Source organism: Arvicola amphibius, chromosome 15 (genome assembly GCF_903992535.2).
Source record: "Arvicola amphibius chromosome 15, mArvAmp1.2, whole genome shotgun sequence".
NCBI lineage: Eukaryota > Metazoa > Chordata > Mammalia > Rodentia > Cricetidae > Arvicola > Arvicola amphibius.
Genome location: NC_052061.1, coordinates 45,693,606 through 45,710,803, shown reverse-complemented (window position 1 = coordinate 45,710,803; position 17,198 = coordinate 45,693,606). Strand labels below are relative to the sequence as shown.

The 17,198-nt window shown below is 53.7% G+C and overlaps 1 protein-coding gene across 2 annotated transcripts; it reads left to right on the top strand.

Annotated features, from left to right (window-relative positions):
- The first annotated feature begins 1,959 nt into the window (after nt 1-1,959).
- Nucleotides 1,960-17,174, top strand: Meak7 (MTOR associated protein, eak-7 homolog). Of its 2 annotated transcripts, none has more exons than XM_038312797.1 (8): nt 1,960-2,066; nt 5,742-5,910; nt 8,237-8,467; nt 9,507-9,651; nt 10,967-11,395; nt 13,902-14,020; nt 15,434-15,613; nt 16,037-17,174. In XM_038312797.1, the coding sequence occupies exons 2-8, from the start codon at nt 5,764-5,766 to the stop codon at nt 16,151-16,153; spliced, it is 1,368 nt and encodes a 455-aa protein (XP_038168725.1). In that variant the 5' UTR covers nt 1,960-2,066; nt 5,742-5,763; the 3' UTR covers nt 16,154-17,174. The 2 variants fall into 2 exon arrangements, with proteins under 2 accessions (XP_038168725.1, XP_038168726.1); XM_038312798.2 differs by lacking the exon at nt 1,960-2,066 and adding an exon at nt 4,748-4,882.
- Nucleotides 17,175-17,198: the final 24 nt, after the last annotated feature.

The window sequence follows — 17,198 nt, the reverse complement described above, 5'->3', positions numbered from 1 at the left end:
TCCTCTGAACTCCACCTGTATGCTGCGGCGGTGCATGATGGAGCAACATCTAGGCTCTAAAATCCAAACCCACAGAGTATTCTCTTCCCTGAAAATGACTTCCGGCCAAGCCACCGAGTCAGATTACAGTAGAAAGAGCTTGCTGTCAAGAGTGCCCGTGTCCCAGCTCTACGTCCCCGGGAAAGTTACTCTCGCTGAACCCTGGCTCAGACTATGGCCCTGGCTTCTGATTACGAAAGGCCTGGAAAGGCGCTTGGCCCATGGCATAGAAAGTAGCATGTTTGGATGAACTCTCAAGCCTAGACAACCAGTTGGGGTCTTTATAACCTTTCTGGCTTCTTGCTCGCAGCCTCTGGACCCCATCTCCTCTCTATCTTCCCCCCAGCTATCATCCATGGCCACACCTCCATCCCCACTGGCCCTCCCCTTTGTTTATTCACGCCAGGTGGGGACTGGAGGAAGGAGGGTGCCTAGGGCAGGGATTGTGTAGCCTAGTATGTGGCCTGACACATGGCCATGTGCCACAGACTGAAGACCTATGCCGCCTGGAGGACCCAAGAGCTGTCTGGGCTGCTCAGCCTGGCTACCCCATGATGGCTCCTGCAGTCCTACATCAGCTTGTGGCTGGGCCCACGGACTCAGGCAGTTTTCATAGGAGCTTGTTGTTGAGCCCCACAGTGGCTCAAGTCAATTTAAGACATCTCAAGCCGGTCCAGGACTCAGCTCTTGGTTCCTAAGGACTGGAATTAACATAATTAAGATGGCAGTGGAAGGCTGAGAACAGAAACAATTCAGTGTAGCTTGGTTGAGTGCAAGTCAGGCCGGCTTCTGGTGGCCAAGTGACTTCAGTCCACTAGGGGGAGCCAGTTTTCTCCTTTGTGTGAGCATGCTCTCTCTCCCACCCTGTCCCTGCCCCCTCTCTCAGCTTTCTTTTTCCTTCCAGACAGTCTCTATACCCCAGGCTGGCCTTGAACTCACTGTGTAGACCAGGCTGGCTGCAAACTTGCAGCAGCCCCTTGTCTAGGCCTCCTGGACTGTTGGGATTATAGCTGTGTGTCAACACACTCAGCTGGGTTGGTGTCATTTAAAAAATTGTGTGGGTGTTATGCTTGATGTGCATTGTGTGTGCAATGCCTTATAGAGGCCAGAAGAGGGCGTCGGATCCCTTGGAACCGGAGTTAAGCAGGCGAGAGCTGACACGTGAGTTCTGCACCAGCGTCCAGTGCTAGAGCAGCAATGATCCTAACTACTCTGCCGCCTCTCCAGCCTCTGGTGTCATTTTTCCAGCTACAATTTCAAACAACTAAGCTTCTGTTACTGTGGGCTTGGGAGGAGTCCTCTGTGCCGCTCGGATGGTGGAGTTCTCTGGAAGCGGCTGCATGTCCGTGGGGGACATCACTGCTGGGAATTCTGAAGCTTCCCTGCGCCCTGCCTCTGCTGTTTGTCCCCAGCACCAGAAAAGGCCGGGTGGGGCTGACAGGAACCTATTCCACCCTCCTGGCCAAAAGACCAGCTGGCATCTACTTCTGTGTGTCAAGTGCTACTACACTGGCCGGTAGGATGGACTGCAGGAGGTAAGGAGGTCAGCTTTTCCACTCTAGTCCTGGGGGGCTAGCCCCAGCTCCCTGTTCCCAGCATCCCTGCTCCCAGCATCTCTGCTCTCAGCTCCCCTGCTGGGAGCCCCCTTTTCCCAGGCTCCTTTCAATCAGGCCCCTGCTCTCAAACCTCCTGTTCTGTTCCCAGTCCCTCAGCAGCTTCTCAGCACCTCCTCAAGACCCCCCTCCTGCCTTCTTAGATCAATGGCCGCTGTGTTACCCCCAACTCCGAACCCCAGGTGCTCCTCCTTGCAGACTCAAATTCACCGCTCCCAGGCTCCGCCTACTCCCTGTGAACTACAACCCCATTGGTCGAGCTTTTTACCAGGATCCGCCTCTGAATTGGCTTTCCCCAATTGGTGCTCACGGCCGTTCGTCAGCACTGTTGCTAGGGAATGGGTTGGGCGACCCGGGCAAGCCTGGCGCTTTGGACACACCGGAAGGAGCTCGGTCCCCCGTGAGCCAAGGCTGGTGAGCCGGAGATTGGGAGCTCTGGGGGAAGCTAGGTGCAGCTCAAGGAAGGAAGACTTGCGGGGCGGCCTCAGCAAGCCCCCAAGGAACCTTCCCTCGGTCAGAGCTACTGTCGGAGAAGCAGCGCCTGGGAAGGGTGAAGCTGGGCGTGCTCAGGAGGCTGTGGGCCTGCCTTATTTTCCAAGAAAACCCAGGAGTTCCTTCAGAGCGGAGCTCAAATCCCAGTTAGGGAGAGGCGAGGGAGGTGCCCCGGTCTGCATCCTTGCGGGAGGCTGGGCTGGAAGGAGAGCGGCCAACCGCAGAGGCCCCAGTGGGCTCCAGGATTCAAACATGGACTTGATGTGGCTGCCCAGATGGGGTGGTGATCATTGACCCCAGGAACCAGAGGGCCATGATCCCTTGGAGGCCTTATGGGAAGAGCCCCGAGTCACACCCCGGCCTGCCACCAGGAGCCTGGGGCTGCAGAGAAGCTATCCCGTGCTTTAGGGCAAACTCAAGGAGTCCCCTTCTAGTATTGTGGGCCCATCAGTGTGTTTTTGGCCACCGGAAAGCAGGACCAGGTACTCTGGATGGCTTCATTCAGTCTGATGCCTTAATTTTAAATGATTCACCAGAGCCTATTAAAGCATAGCAGGAGATTCCACTTCAGGCCCTGGAGTAGTGACGTGGTGATGGGATTTCACAACTAGGGAGAGGCTGGGCTCCTCTGGGAATGGATCACCTGGTTGGGGGGAGGAGAAAGGACCTGATTAGCTAATAAGGATGGTGGAGTTTGGATGATGGGCTGTTGCTGAGATTGGATTGTTTAAGGAAGTGCACCGGTGGGTTTAGGGAACTTAAACTCTGGGCAGGCAAAGGCTTGCCCCGTGATTGTCCCCAGGTGGGAAAGCAGTCATGTGCACCTTGTTATGGAACAAGTGTTCCGTGGGTCACCTTTGCTCAGTTTGTGCCTGCAGAGCTCTGGGGCTGTGATTAGGGGTGACCTTCAGGGGTTCCTCCTGTTTGGTCCCTGCCCTACGTTCTCATCGAGCCATGGCTGGATGCTTTGTGGTGGTGAGAAGGTTCTGTGCCCTGTAAGGTGTTCTCTGCCCAGTGGATGTGAGCAGCACCCCCGCCCCCACACCCCACAACAGACCATTTTTTTTTTAATATAAGAAAAATGGCTCTGACCCTCGTCAGAGCTCATACTCATACAAGGCTCATACTCACTGCTACAGTTGACCTCACAGTAACTGAGGCGCCTTCACCTACGAAGGGTGGTTAAAAGTTGGCAGAAGGTTGTCCCATGTACTCAGGTATTCCCATAGAGGTCCTAGACACTAGACAGAATCTGCCTCTGGCTGCATTGCTATTTGGACACATCAAAGACCTTTCTCTTAGAAACTGACAGATTTCTGGCCACATGACAGAGCTTGTTGGGGACAGCGTGGAGCCTGAGAACCATTCTTGCCTCAATTGAGGGAGGAGACAGGCTGCCTTTTAGTTGTAGTAGCTGGGGCGGTACAGGGCACAGAGCTGTATTCTCAAGATCCCTCCCCAGTCTTCCCTGAGCTGTGGGCTTTAGACCTGCCCTTCCCCTGCACGCTGCTCCCCTTCCCATGCAGTTGCCTCCCCCGCTTCGCCACAGAGCAGCTGCTCTGGCTCTGTCCTGGCATCTGGCCCTATCCCATGCTGCCCCTGGCTTGTTTTGTGTTCAAACCTGGCTTGTTTTCTGTTCAAGGCTGGGTGCTTAGCGATTACTTTCTCAGTAAGTTGGGTCCCCACTGTGGCTTCATGCTGTCAGGCCGTGGTTATGTAGGTGATGTCACTGAGCAGGGGCAGGCTGTGCACAGTGGGACAGGTGATGTTGGCCATGGGGCTCCTGTAGGTCAGGGTGGGCTTGAGGGTGCAGGGAGAAACAGTGGCAAGATTTTTGGAGACTTGGTGAATCCACACGTGCGCCTTCTGGTAAGCAGAGATCTAAAACCCGAGAACACTTGTGTAGCCACAGGTGATGTCCTGGTGGGGTGTGCTCAGCCTTATGCACCTGGCAAGTTTTCTGTGTGTCAGCCGATAGTCGCAAGGGGCAGGGCTCTCCTGTGGCCCACAGGTCTGCAGCAGAGGCGTCATTCAGCCTCCCTGTGCAGGGCAAGAAGAGGCACCATGTGCATCTGCACATGACCCGGTGTTGGCCTCTCCCCATCTCCATGACCACCAACCATTTCCTCCTTCCTAGTTACGCTCCAGCCCTTCTGTACTCTCTTCCTTCTCAGTTGGAAATGAAGACACCGAGCCCCTGAACTGTCCCTTCCCTCAGAGTCCTCCCCACACCTCTCAGGACAGCTTGGAGTCCATTCTGAGCCCTCCCTACACCCTGGTCTGCAGCTCTGATCCCAGGCCTGGGCCTGTATTGGTATTTTTCATTGTCATTGTCCCAACCCTGCCTTAGGTCACATCACCGTGGTCTCCACGTGGTTCCCCATAGTCGGATGGCTTCAATGAACTGCAGAAGCAATGTCTCTTTCCCTGTACTTCCCAGCCTGGGTGACTGGCATAGCTGTCGCCCGGACATCCGAAGTCCACCCTTCTAGCTGTTTTTGAAGCACACTGTTCTTCCCTGTCCCCCTCCTGAGCACAGGACTCTGTACCTTCCCCCTCTCTCCTTGCTGGAAGTCGGTGGCTGTTTAGAACTCATCCGGGGAGATGGACAACCTGACTGAGCACCAGATGGCCGAGTTGCTGCTTAGAGTTGCAGTCCCAGGGGTCTGCTCCGTGTAACCGCACAGGCCGTGTCCCTGGAGGGATGGGATTCAGCTGTGCTGCTGTCTGGTTAGGAGGTGAGGCCAGCCTTGTGCCCCTGGCCATGGGGTGCAGCCTGGACTTGCCGCTGAGTCTCGCAGTTAGATCGATTGTTGTGTCTGTGTGGGGTGGGCTGAGTGAGCCCCCTTTCCAGCCCGCTTCTGTGGGCAGTGCTCTGATGAGCCCTCTGGGGCGGGACATGTCTTCTGGGGAAACTTGGTAACATGAAAGCTGTCAAGAGCAGCCCCCCCACCCCCCCAAAAAAAGACAGCAAAGAACAAAGGTGGGCAAGGATGTGGAACCTTGTGCTGGGCTGGTGGGAGTGTAATTGGAGAACAAGATGGCATCAAGAGTCCCACTGTCCTGTGTCTCAGGCTTGAAGCCTGTGGGTGGAGTACAGAAACCTGCAGAGAGGGACCCCAAGTACATGAGATTACTGCCTGTAATAGCCACACAGTGGAAGCAGCCAAATGCCTGCCAGTTGGTGACTGGTGACCAAAATGGGGTATGTCCACACTGTAGCATATTATCCAGCCATGAAAAGGAGTGAGGTATTGATACATTACTATGTAGCCAGTTCTGGTCGCAAGCTCATGGGCACCACCACCCTTGCTCCAGTCTCCTGAATGTTAGGATTATGGGCTGTGCCACTATGCCAGGGCCCAGTAGTGTGGCTTTAAATGAAGAGTTCAGGCCGCGTCAGCTGACTCGAGGGATCAGGATGGGGCCTTCTTGCTTTGCTTGTGGCAGCTGCTAGTTTCTACCCCCATCAGACCAGAATCCCCATCGAAAGGAGTTTAGCTGCGTTTTTCAGTGAGTGGGTCGTTCTCTACCATGGGTTTTCAGTATTTTGGTGATCTCATGCTGTAACTCGTCTCCTCCCTTCCCGGTCTGCAGAGAGCTCCGGAGACCAGGCAAGATGGGAAATGCCAAGAGCCTGTCAAGCCAGAATAAGGGTTCCAAGTTCCTACCCGAGGAGCAGGCTGAGGTGGATAGGCTGTTTGATGTCCTGTCATCTAATAAAGGTGGCTCGGCAGCGAGGACGTTCTCTCTGGAGGCGCTAAAGGCAAGAGTGACCGCGTGGTGGGGGTTTTGGGGGTCTGTAGGTGCGCTAGCTAACAAGCTGGTTTTGGTGGCTGGCCCCTGGTTTTGACATTGTGTACTCCGTGACTGTGTCACAGTTCTGACCTTGTAGGGTAGAAAGCAGCCATGGGCCATGGATGAACAACACCCCCACTCTGTTTTTTGAGACAGAGTCTTGGTGTATAGCCGTAGCTGGTCTAGCCTGGAATCCACTGTACAGCTCAGGCTGGCCTTAAACCGACAGTGGCTCTCTCCCCTCAGCCCTCCGCGTGCTGGCGCAAAAATGCAGTGTCTTCTATGTGCTAAATCAAGGACCTGGTGCCAGGCCTGGCTGTGTGTGCCTGTAGTCCACACACCCAGGAGGCTGATGGGAGGATTGCAGAGCCTACATAGTGAGGCCTTGTCTCGGAAAACAGGAAGAAGGGTCAGAGGGAAGGTGGAAGCAAGGGGAGAGGGAACTTGGAATGGACTTTGACCGGACACCATTCAGGCTATTTTTAACTTGGCGTGACATCAGGAGGAGGAGCAGCTGCCTCCTCTGGGTGGCCGTCTAGAGCCATGCTTGTTGCCCCAGCTGTCAGTGGCCTCTAGAATGTGTTCTTGACACCAGGGAGTTTCGTGGCACTTCCCGCTCAGTACCAGAGTCTCAAAGAAGTGAGAACTAGCTATGTCCTCAGGGTGATTGCCCTGCTCCTCAGAACATGGACATAAGCAAAGATCATCTTACTCCCAGAGACTGGGTATGGGTATAGTCTATGAAGCCATTCTAAAGCTTCATCTTCTAGGGCAATGGTTCTCCACCTGTGGGTCACGACCCCTTTGGGGGTATCAAAGGACCCCTTTACAGGGGTCACCTAAGAACATCAGGAAACACAGATATTTGCATTATTATTCATAACAGTTTTGAAGTAACAACAAGAATAATTTTATGTCTGGGGGTCACCACAACCAGAACTGTGTTAAAGGGTCGCAGCACATTAGGAAGGCTGAGAACCACTGCTTCAGAGCACGTAGAAGGCAGCGGATGGGGGCTCCTTGGATCCACTGCTGCATTCAGCCAACCAGCTGCTCCAGGCTTTGTGGGAGTCCCACATGCAGTATATGTGCATATGCGTGCATGTGCATGGGAATATGTGGGTGACTGAGGTGCAGCCGCACATGCATGCAGCTGGAACAGACAGGTCAGTCAAGCCTGTGTCACTTATCGAGGTACACGGTGGCAAGTTGCTGCGAGGCTTGGTGGCTCTTCTTTGTGGGGAGGGGGGCAGTTGTGGCTTCTGGGCCTTAGCACTTTGAGGACCACCCTCTCATGTGTGAGGGACGAGCCTGGCAGCCATGGCAGCAGGGACAGGCTAGGGGTGCCCTGAGCTGTTGGGGGGATCCAGCCCTGGCCCTGCTCTGCAGGACACCTTGGTGGGAAACGCTCCCTCTCCACTTCTTTGTAACCTCTGGGTCTAAACAGATTTGACGGCTCCAGCCATTTGCCGAATGTCAAGGTCTTAAGAGTTGGGTGGTCTAATGGCCCATGCTGTAGCTCAGCGGGGGAGTGCTACCTGGCCTGGTTGAGGCTCTGGGTGCCCTCTGCGGCACTGCAAAAGAGAATAAAGACAGAAAAGTAGTCTGAAGCCTGGCAGGAGTAAGAGCTAGCTAGTACATAGAGGCTCAATGCCGAGACCACACCAGCTCCCGACAGGCGTGGCCCACACATCCGTGAGCTCAGACAGGTGCTGTGGCCACAAGAATCGAGGAACATGGGGCCCTAAGCAGAGTGGGGAGCAGAGGCAGGAAGGACAAGTCTGGCCTGGGAAGACTGGAGTGGGCGGGGCAGGCAATGACCAGACAGGAAGTATCTTATCTGATGGGCATGATGAACTGGAGTGCTTTGGGGATTTTCTTTTTATCGAATCAATAAATTAATTAGTTTTCTGAGGTAGGATTTCTTTGTGTAGCCCTGGCTGTCCTGGAACTTACTATGTAGACCAGGCTGGCCTTGAACTCAGAGATCTGCCGGCCTCTGCTTCCTAAGCGCTGGGATTAAAGATGTACATTACCACCACCGGGCTTTTTTTGCCCCTCATTACTAGAGATCAAACCCTGGGCCTTCCACATGGCGGTGAGCTCTCTCCCACTGAGCTCCACCCTGGCCTGAGCAGGTACACTTTGGGAGCCTCTGATTGGGGAGATGGTACTGTGGGGTCATCGGAAGCTTATGCAGCTGCAGGCGGCATCTGTGGAGCAGTGGTTGGGCTTGTCCTGAGCTTGTTTTCCTGTGAGCCCTGCCTTAGAGCTCTTCTGTCTGTCCCCAACAGAGCCACGTCAAGGAGGCTCTTCCTCCGGTGATGGTCACCAGGCTTTATAATGGCATGTGGAGGGTCAAGGCGACCCACAAGTCACAAGGGGGCGACAGGAATGTCTCCCGGGAGCAGTTCACAGTGTTCCTGTCCCACCTGTTGAAAGGCAGCTTCGAGGAGAAGGGCCACATGGTTATGAAAATGATCGTAACTGCAGAGGGTCCTGTGACGGCCAGAGACATCCAGAAGGTAGACACCTGGTGTGCTGGCGGGTGACCTGGGACAGGGGCTTAGGTCACGATGGCATCGTGGTGCTGGCCGGCCTCAGAGGCCCGAGCCCAGACAATAGCTTGGTTGATCCAGAGCTCTTGAACTAGTTTTGGCAAACTTTCAGGTGAACTAAGTGTTATTAGGAGAATGAACACCGGGGCCTGGAGAGATGGCTCAGTGTCTAAGAGCACTGCCTTCCATTCCCAGCAACCACAGGGTGCCTCACAACCATCTGTAACGAGATCTGATGCCCTTTTTTTTTTTGGTTTTTCAAGACAGGGTTTCTCTGTGGCTTTGGAGCCTGTCCTGGAACTAGCTCTTGTAGACCAGGCTGGTCTCAAACTCACAGAGATCCGCCTGCCTCTGCCTCCCGAGCGCTGGGATTAAAGGCATGCGACACCATTGCCTGGCTTCTGATGCCCTTTTTTTGGCCTGCATGCATTCATATTCATAGGTAAAATACATACATAAATAAAATTTTAAAAAAAGATAGCCAGGCCTGGGGCCACAGGCCTGACATCCCAGCTACTCAAGAGGGTCAAAGGCCAGCCAGCCTAGGCACCTTGGTAAGACCCTGTGTTGGAATTTAACAGAAAGGGGAAGAGGGCTAGGGATGTATTATCGCTTGGTAGGATTTTCACATGACGTCCACAAAGCCCATGGTTCCGTCCCCAGCAGCTCATACAACAGATATAGTAGCTGACATCTGTAATCCTACCACTTGGCAGGTAGAGGCAGGAGGATCAGGAGTTCAAAGTCATCCTCAGCTACATAGTAAGTTTGAGCCCAGTCTTGGCTACATAAAACCCTCTCTTTTTCTCAATTTTGGGGTCAGTTTGGGCTACATGAGATGCTAAGAAAAGAAAAAGAATACACGAATAGCTACATGAAGTAGGGGCATGTCCATGCTGTGGTCCACAGTGGTTGGTCCTGAGAAGATAAATATTACCATCTTCGCAGTGATGCACTGGGAGTGATTTGGGGGAGGGCTTGGGTCTAACGATGAAGTATCTCCCAGTTCACAGAGGAACTGGTGACCTCTGTGGTACACGTGCTGACCCACCGGCATGAACTTCGAGGCTGGACTGGGAGGAAGTCCACAGTGTCCCTAACCAGTGTGCAGGCCATGGCTGCCCAGCTGCTCTCAGAGATGAAGTTTCAAGGCAAGTGTCAGACTGTCCTCTGTGATTCAGACCTTGGCGTGGTGGGGTTGCCACAGTCGTTGGTACTGTAGCCTCCCAGGGAAGATCTGCTGTGGTGTGTGCCATTCTCCCTGGCTCTACGATTGCTATGGGACGTCCTTGTGCAGACGCCATTGTGACGTCACACTTCTCCTCTGGTTTCAGTCTTTCTTGGTCAGTCTAGTAGAAAGGGTCTCAATATTTTTGTTGATTTTAAAAAAGATTTATTTGTGTATGTGTGTGTGTGTGTGTGTGTGTGTGTGTGTGTGTGTGTGTGTGCTACAGTGACTTCGTGGTATTCCTTGGCTCCAGACCACCAGGATCCCTTCCTGTCTGAACCGCAGTGCTTACAGTGTATACATGTCTGTGTCAGACGGCTTTCATCTTATTTTTTGAGGCAGTCTCTCACTGAACCTGGGGCCTGTCAATTGGCTAGGCTGATGGTCCAGAAACCCCAGGGATCCACCTGTCTCTGTCTCTGCTCACCAGTGCTGAGGTTAGATACAGCCGGGGATCTGAACTCACCTCTTCAGGTTTGCTTGGCAGGTACTTGACCAACCAAGCCATCTCCTTAGCCCCCGTTGTTTCTTGAGGTTTAAATGGCTAACCTGAGGTTTCCCCTCTTCAGTGGAGGTGTTTGTCTCTGTTATGTGGCTCCCTAGCTGCACCCAGAGGTTGCCATGTGCTGCTTTTGTTGACATTCAGTGGTTCCTTTCAATTTACCATGTATTTAGTTTTATTTATGTGTGCATGTATGTGGGCGTCTACAGAGACCAGAAGAGGGCGTCAGATCTTCTGGAGCTGGAGTTATAGGCACTTGAGAGCCACCAGACGTTGGGGTTGGAAATCCAACTTTACCAAAGGGTGTGGTAGTGCATGCCTTTAGCTCCAGCACTTGGGAGGCAGAGGCAGGTGGATCTCTGCACAAGATCAGCCTGGTCTATAAAGCAAGATCCATGACAGCTAGAGCTGTTACACAGAGAAACCCTGACTCTAAAAACCAAAAATAAATAAATAAAGCAAAATCATACAAAGGAACAGAGACATGAGTTTTGCTAATATAGCCAAAATATGCTTTTAATCCGTTAGTGTGAATATTGCAGTATTTTGCAGTAAGTTTTCATTCCGGGTGTTTGAAATTGGGAGTGCTCGTTAGACTTATGGCATGCCTCAGCTCAGGTGAGCCACCTGCCCAGCTCACAGCCACGTGTGACTGGTTCTTAAATTGGTTATGGCAGGCTCGGATGGCTGCTGTCAGGTGACACAGTGGGCTCACTATTGCTGTCCCTTTCCATAGATGGCCACAAGTTTCGGGGGCCTCAGTGTCTGGACCAGGTCTGCGACCAAACCGTGATTGAGGACTGGGTGTTCCGTGTCCCTCACGTGGTCCTGTTTCTGAGTGTGGTCATCCATCGGGGCCTTCGCCTCCTGAACTCATCCCTGGACCTTTCCACGCTGGTCCCCGAGCGCCACGTGGATCAGGGGCAGCCGTTTGAGAGCATCCTGGACGTGCTGCCAGTCATCTACCTCAATTCCCACCTGGCCATAGAGCAGCGGCACCGCTGGCGCCTGCTCTTCTCCACACAGCTTCACGGACAGAGCTTTTCCCAGCTGTGCAGCCACATCACACACCAGGGGCCCTGCCTGGTTGTCCTCGAGGACAGGGATGGCTATGTCTTCGGTGGCTTTGCCTCCCGTTCTTGGGAGGTCAAGCCTCAGTTTCAAGGTAAGACTCCCAAGACCGTAGTAGGGGCTGTGCTGGTGAGCACTGTCACCTTGACACAGCCTAGAACCCCTGGGTGGGGAGTCTAAGACGTTATCCGGAGCGCATTGTTGATTGAGGTGGGAAGACTCACAGGCTGTTGCTAGCGTCATTTCGTGGGCTGGTCCTAAACTGTACGCACGTAAAGAAAGCAGGCTGAGAGAGAGTAGACATTGCTGATGTAGTCTTCTCCCTCTGCTGTGACTGTGGTTCTGGTGTGCCTAGCTGCCTGAGTTCCTGCCTCGACTTCCCCCAAATGGTGAACCATTACCTAGAATTATGAGCCCAATAGTCCCCTTTCCCTATGTTGCTTATGGTCCAGGTCTTAGCACAGCAACAGACAGGAAGCCAGGACACTTATTTTTTTTTTTAATATAATTTTTTAAAATTGATTTTTATTGAGCTCTACATTTTTCTCTGCTCTCCTCCCTGCCTCTCTCCTCCCCCCTCCAACCCTCCCCCAAGGTCCCCATGCTCCCAATTTACTCAGGAGATCTTGTCTTTTTCTACTTCCCATGTAGATTAGATCTATGTAAGTCTCTCTTAGTGTAGGACACTTAGTTTTGTTGCTGTGACCAACTACTTGACAAGAGCAGCCAGAGAGAGGGAGGCTGTGTCACAGTTTGTAGGGGTGGGGTGGGGTGGGGTGGGGTGGGGTGGTAACAGTTCATCATGGTGGGCCAGACAGGGTGGCAGGAGCAGGTGACGGCTGCTCATCTACATCTGGTGGGTTAAGAAGTAGTGATGTTGGAGAGACGGCTCAGAGGTTAGAGCACTGGCTGCTCTTGCAGAGGGTGCTAGTTTGATTCCCGGAACCCACATGATGGCTCACAACTGTAACTCCAGTTCCAGGGGATCTGGTGCCCTCTTCTGGCCTCCGGGGGCACTGGGTACACATAGGATGCAAATATATCAAGTAGGCAAAACATGCATTCACACATTTTTAAGAAGCAGGTAGGGGGGCGGGCAGGACAGAAGTGGCCCTGGGCTGTAACATCTGAGACCTGTCTCCCCAGCAACTCTCTGCCTCTTCCTCTGCCTAGAGGTTCCGTAATCTCCCCAAACAGCTCAAACTGGTGCGGCACCAAGGATTCAGACAAGTGAGCCGGTGGGAGACATTTCACACTCAAACCTTAGCAGGGACCTAAACCCTGAGGGCTTGAAGAAGCTTGGCGTGGGCTGGTCAGATGTCTACTGCCTGGGCACAAGCTCTGGCTTTCATACATATTTGACCACACAGATTTCATACATATTTGCGCACGCACACACACACACACACACACACACACACACACACACACACACACACACACGGCTCCTGACCCTCCAGTGGCTTTTTGACTGAAGCAGCAGTGAGGTATTATGCTCCTCTCTGGTATCACAGACCTTTTCTTTGGCCCTGGGAGGGGTCAATCCTGCTTCCAGGTGACAGCCAAGATATCACCAGATGTCACCCAGGAGAGGCTATGAGTCACCTCCTCACAGGGATGCTTGCTTACTGCACTGCCCCCTTCCCGTGGGTGCTACCTTGTCCCCCACCTCGCTCCGCTTTTCTGGTTTTGTGGCCCTGTCATCTGTGGGAGCTCGTGTGTGACTGGGTCAGCTGTCACCTTGTCCTCACTGCTCTCACGGGAGTTGTCCTTCCTGGCTGTCCCCAGGCTCCTCCATACGTGACAGGCTGCCTGCCTCCTGTGCCCACAGATGGCCAGCTTTCACCAAGGTGCCATAGTGGTGTCCCTGTGTTTACAGTGTTCCTCTGGAGGCCAGGGAGCCACAGGAAGGTGGGGCTGCCATCCCCGGAGATCTTCCAGTCAGGCTGGAGGTCACAGGTCTGGAAGGGAAAAGAACAGTTGGTTGAGGGTTGTCTCATACACACCTACACACATATGAACACACACGTGTTCCCTTGGTTCCCTAGATCAGGTTTGATTTCCTGCTAAGTTTTGGGGTGTTCCAGAACTTTAGCCCAGTTCAGGGAATGGTGGGAACCGTCCCCAAGTCCAAGCGTCCAGGTGTTGCCAGGTTGGCAGGTGGGTCTGTCTGGAAACAGCTGCCTCAGGATCTGCAGCCTGTGCTGTTGGCCATGCCGTCCTTGGGCAAGGCAGCACTAGACTCTCCCAGAGGCTCCAGGGCAGGCTGCGCTCGCCCCCTCACTGTGCCCCTGCAGGCTCAGCTCTTCGCAGATGAACCCCACTTCCTCCAGAGCCTCTGCACTGACCTCAGGCAGTGCTGCAGGTCTCCGATCCTTGAGCCTTCAGCTGCTCCATCCGGGTCCCTAGGTATCCATAAGGCTTGTTTGGTGTGGTGTCTGGGACCTGCCCTCTGCTTACCAAGATTCCACTCCACACCGCTCCTAAGGATACATAAGCTCTTCGCCGCTGCATTCTGGTATGCAGCCTGCCAGTGTTTGTAGTTCTTTGTGTCTGGCTCAGAGGCAGTGACTCTTGCCTTGGCTCTCTATCACTTCCAGGGGACAACAAATGCTTCCTGTTCTCCATCACGCCCAGCATGGCCACGTACACGTACACGGGCTACAATGACCACTTCATGTACTTGAATCACGGACAGCAGACCATGCCCAATGGACTGGTAAGCAGGTGGGGAAGGGGGTGTCCCGCCAGTCACGGGGGAGTGCTTTCTGTGTGTCTGTCCCTTCTGCTGAGAGCCCAGCCCAGGGCACATCTTCCTTAGTGATAGCCATGCCTTTGTTGGGCTTTACTCTGTTGTGTGTAAACAGCCTGGTTCTTTCGGTGGACCCCAAATGATTGGCCTGGGTCCCGAGAGGGTGTTGGGAGCAGACACATTACAAGTCCCTGCCATCCTGCCTCACCCCTGCATGTGCTGAGCCTGCACACCAAGGCTGTGTGCCGAGTTTGGTGGAGGTGGGAGATGCCTGAGCTGAGGGCTCTGGACGCTGGGTCTGGTCGTAAGTAACTTACAAGACAGAAAACAGGCTCTGCTTGTGTGGTCATGTTCTTACATCTTGATAGCTGGAGGAAGGAAAAGAGAGGAGAGAGGGGGGAAGGAAAGAGAGGGAATGGGGGGAGAGGAGAAGAGATTGGAGGAGAGGGGTGAGGAGAGGAAGCTGGAGGCCAGGCCAGCAGTGGCAGCTGGATGTGTGGAGGTGTAGTGAGACAAACACCACAAGGATACTTGGCATGGGTGAGAGCCACCCAACCTGTTGGCCTTTTTCATTTCTCTTGATGAGTCTTCTGGGAAGGCCCAGCTCTGTGCTTGCTGAGCTGAGAGCCAAGGAGATGGCCCCCTCTGCCAGCTAGAGAGGCTCAGGGGTTCACTTCCAGGCTGATCCCACAGCAAGTGGGAGGGACGTGGGCCAGGTCTCCAGGACACCAGAGTTTAGGCACTGTTCCCCTCTCAGCGTGAGCCTGGCTGTCAGCCCCAGGAACAACCCCAACACCTGAAGGACCCACTCACCTTTGGCCTGGGGACCAAAAGCAACTTCTAGACATAAGCTCAGATCTCTACATGTCCAAGATGGAAGCAGGTCATAGCTTGTCCTTCAGGCCCACTAGGGACAAGAAGGTTGGTGGAGGTGGCATCAGGACAAAGCTGTCGGGGAGGCAGGGTAACAGCTGGCTTGAACCTGGCATTACCTGTGTGGTGGGGAGAAAGGGTTTGAGTTGCCACTTCTAGCCTGCTACCTTTCCCAAGGGCGAGTCATGGGGCCAGGGCGCAGATGGGTTTCCCTGTGCTCACCTCACCCTTGAGTAACTTCTTGGGACACCCAGGGAGTCTGCAGATTGCCTAGGCTGCTGTCCCCTGTGTGTAGCATCACCAGAGAGCTGTGGCGTGTGGTCCGCTGGTACCCATGACCGTATAGTAACTTGGAACGTGTTTATAATAACAGCCCAAGGAGACAAAGCTGCCCCCTACATTCCTCCTTCCCTCATGTCTCAGGCCGGCCAGGACCCTCCTGGTTCTCTGGAGTGATCCATCAGACATGGCTGCTGACAGTGTCTTCTGTCTCCACTTGCTCCACAGGGCATGGGTGGGCAGCACCATTATTTTGGGCTTTGGGTGGCTGCAGACTTTGGGAAAGGACACAGCAAAGCTAAGCCCACATGTACCACCTACAACAGCCCACAGCTGTCTGCCCAGGAGGACTTCCAATTTGATAAGATGGAGGTGTGGGGGCTCGGCGATCTGTTAGAGACACGTCTGGTGAGTTCTGCGTGGCAGTGACCTCATGTAGAACCATGGTTGTTCTGCTTTTTCTTACTCTGCCTGCCTTTCCACCTGGAGAAGCTTATCTCTACCAGCGATGGGCCATGCGTGGATACATGCAGCAAAATAGAGTATGGGTTTGCCCTGGAAGTGGGGACCTACCTAAAGTGTGCACCTGAGCCAGCTACATGGCCCTTTGCCTTCCCTACCCATCTCCAAGAACACTTGGTTTCTGCATGGCCCTGGCAATTGCATCCCTGCCAGGGAGGTGTCAGGATACCCATGCCGCTTGGCCTCTTCATGGCTCTATTCTGATGAGCTGACTGCTGTGGGGGAGTGTCACTGTATATCCCAGTGTATTGGGGCGGCTGTTATCACCCTGTATGCTTCTGCATACACTCACTCCCCCTTCTTCCCAAGGTCAAGAACAAGAAGAGCATCCTTGACTCGGATCCTGCAGCCCAGTCCCTGCTGGAGATCGGTGGACGGACTCGCCACAGCGAGGGACTGCGGGAAGTCCCTGAAGACCATGATTGAGGCTCCTGAACCGTGGGCTTCCTGGAGCAAGGGCAGGGACTCCCCCAGGGATACAGTGCACAGGGCATCCAGATTCCCCACTGCCGGGGAGACAAAACCCTGCAGACCCTCTGCCCTGACTCTGGCTTAGCTTTAACACCAGCCACATGGCCACAGCCAACGCCAAAAGAAACCCCTCTGAAGCCATATTGATGGGTGTGTTGCCTCCCAGGATCCCTATGCATAGGTTAGAATGTTGGCCTTATACTTTGTCCATTTTATGTCAGTGGAATCCAAGACAAAGAGGCTTGAAACCTGCCGGAACTGGTGATTGGTAGGGGGCGTGTATTCTTGCCTCAGGAGGCGGCTGCATGCGTGGCCTTTGCTCTGGGTCTCAGTGGGCACCCTGATTATTCGTCGTGAGTGGAAAGACAGGTGCTTAGATGAACATCCTGGTACTTTGTAAGAACACCCTCCGCGCCACCATGGAACTTCTGGGTTTGTAGCAAAAGCTCTGAAGGTAATGTTTCTGGGGGCAGGACTCCTCAGAGCAGATTTGGGATGGGTGTTCCCATCTAGTTTTCTCAACACCTTTTTAAAAATGAGTCAGATGAGCAAATGGGTGAACTTGACCCATCTGCCCAGAGACCAAGTCATTACTCTGCTGCTAACTAAAATTTGAGGGCATCTGGAGGGAGCCAGAGTCTGGGTGCTTGCTTAATGGATGCCCAAGATCCATCCCTTAAGTCGGTGGTGGGGGATGCCCAGCCGTGGCTTTGGAGTGGCAGCGTCTAGGTGCCAGCTCAAGGCTCCGCAGAAGGGTGGTGAGTGATGGGACAGAAACTCCAGCGATCCCGAAAGACTGGCGAGGACTCAGGCTGCGCATCACACTGTAAGTCATTGCCACCCAGTGTCACCCACTCAGAGGAGCCATGGGCCCCTTCTCTGAAACCTCTACCTCTTCCCTTTGCCTTGTGCTGCAAACCTCAACTTTACAGATCTCCTGTACAGTTTGCCTCAATTAAAAGCCATAGTAAAGCCAGCATTTTTCCAGTTCTGCACTTTT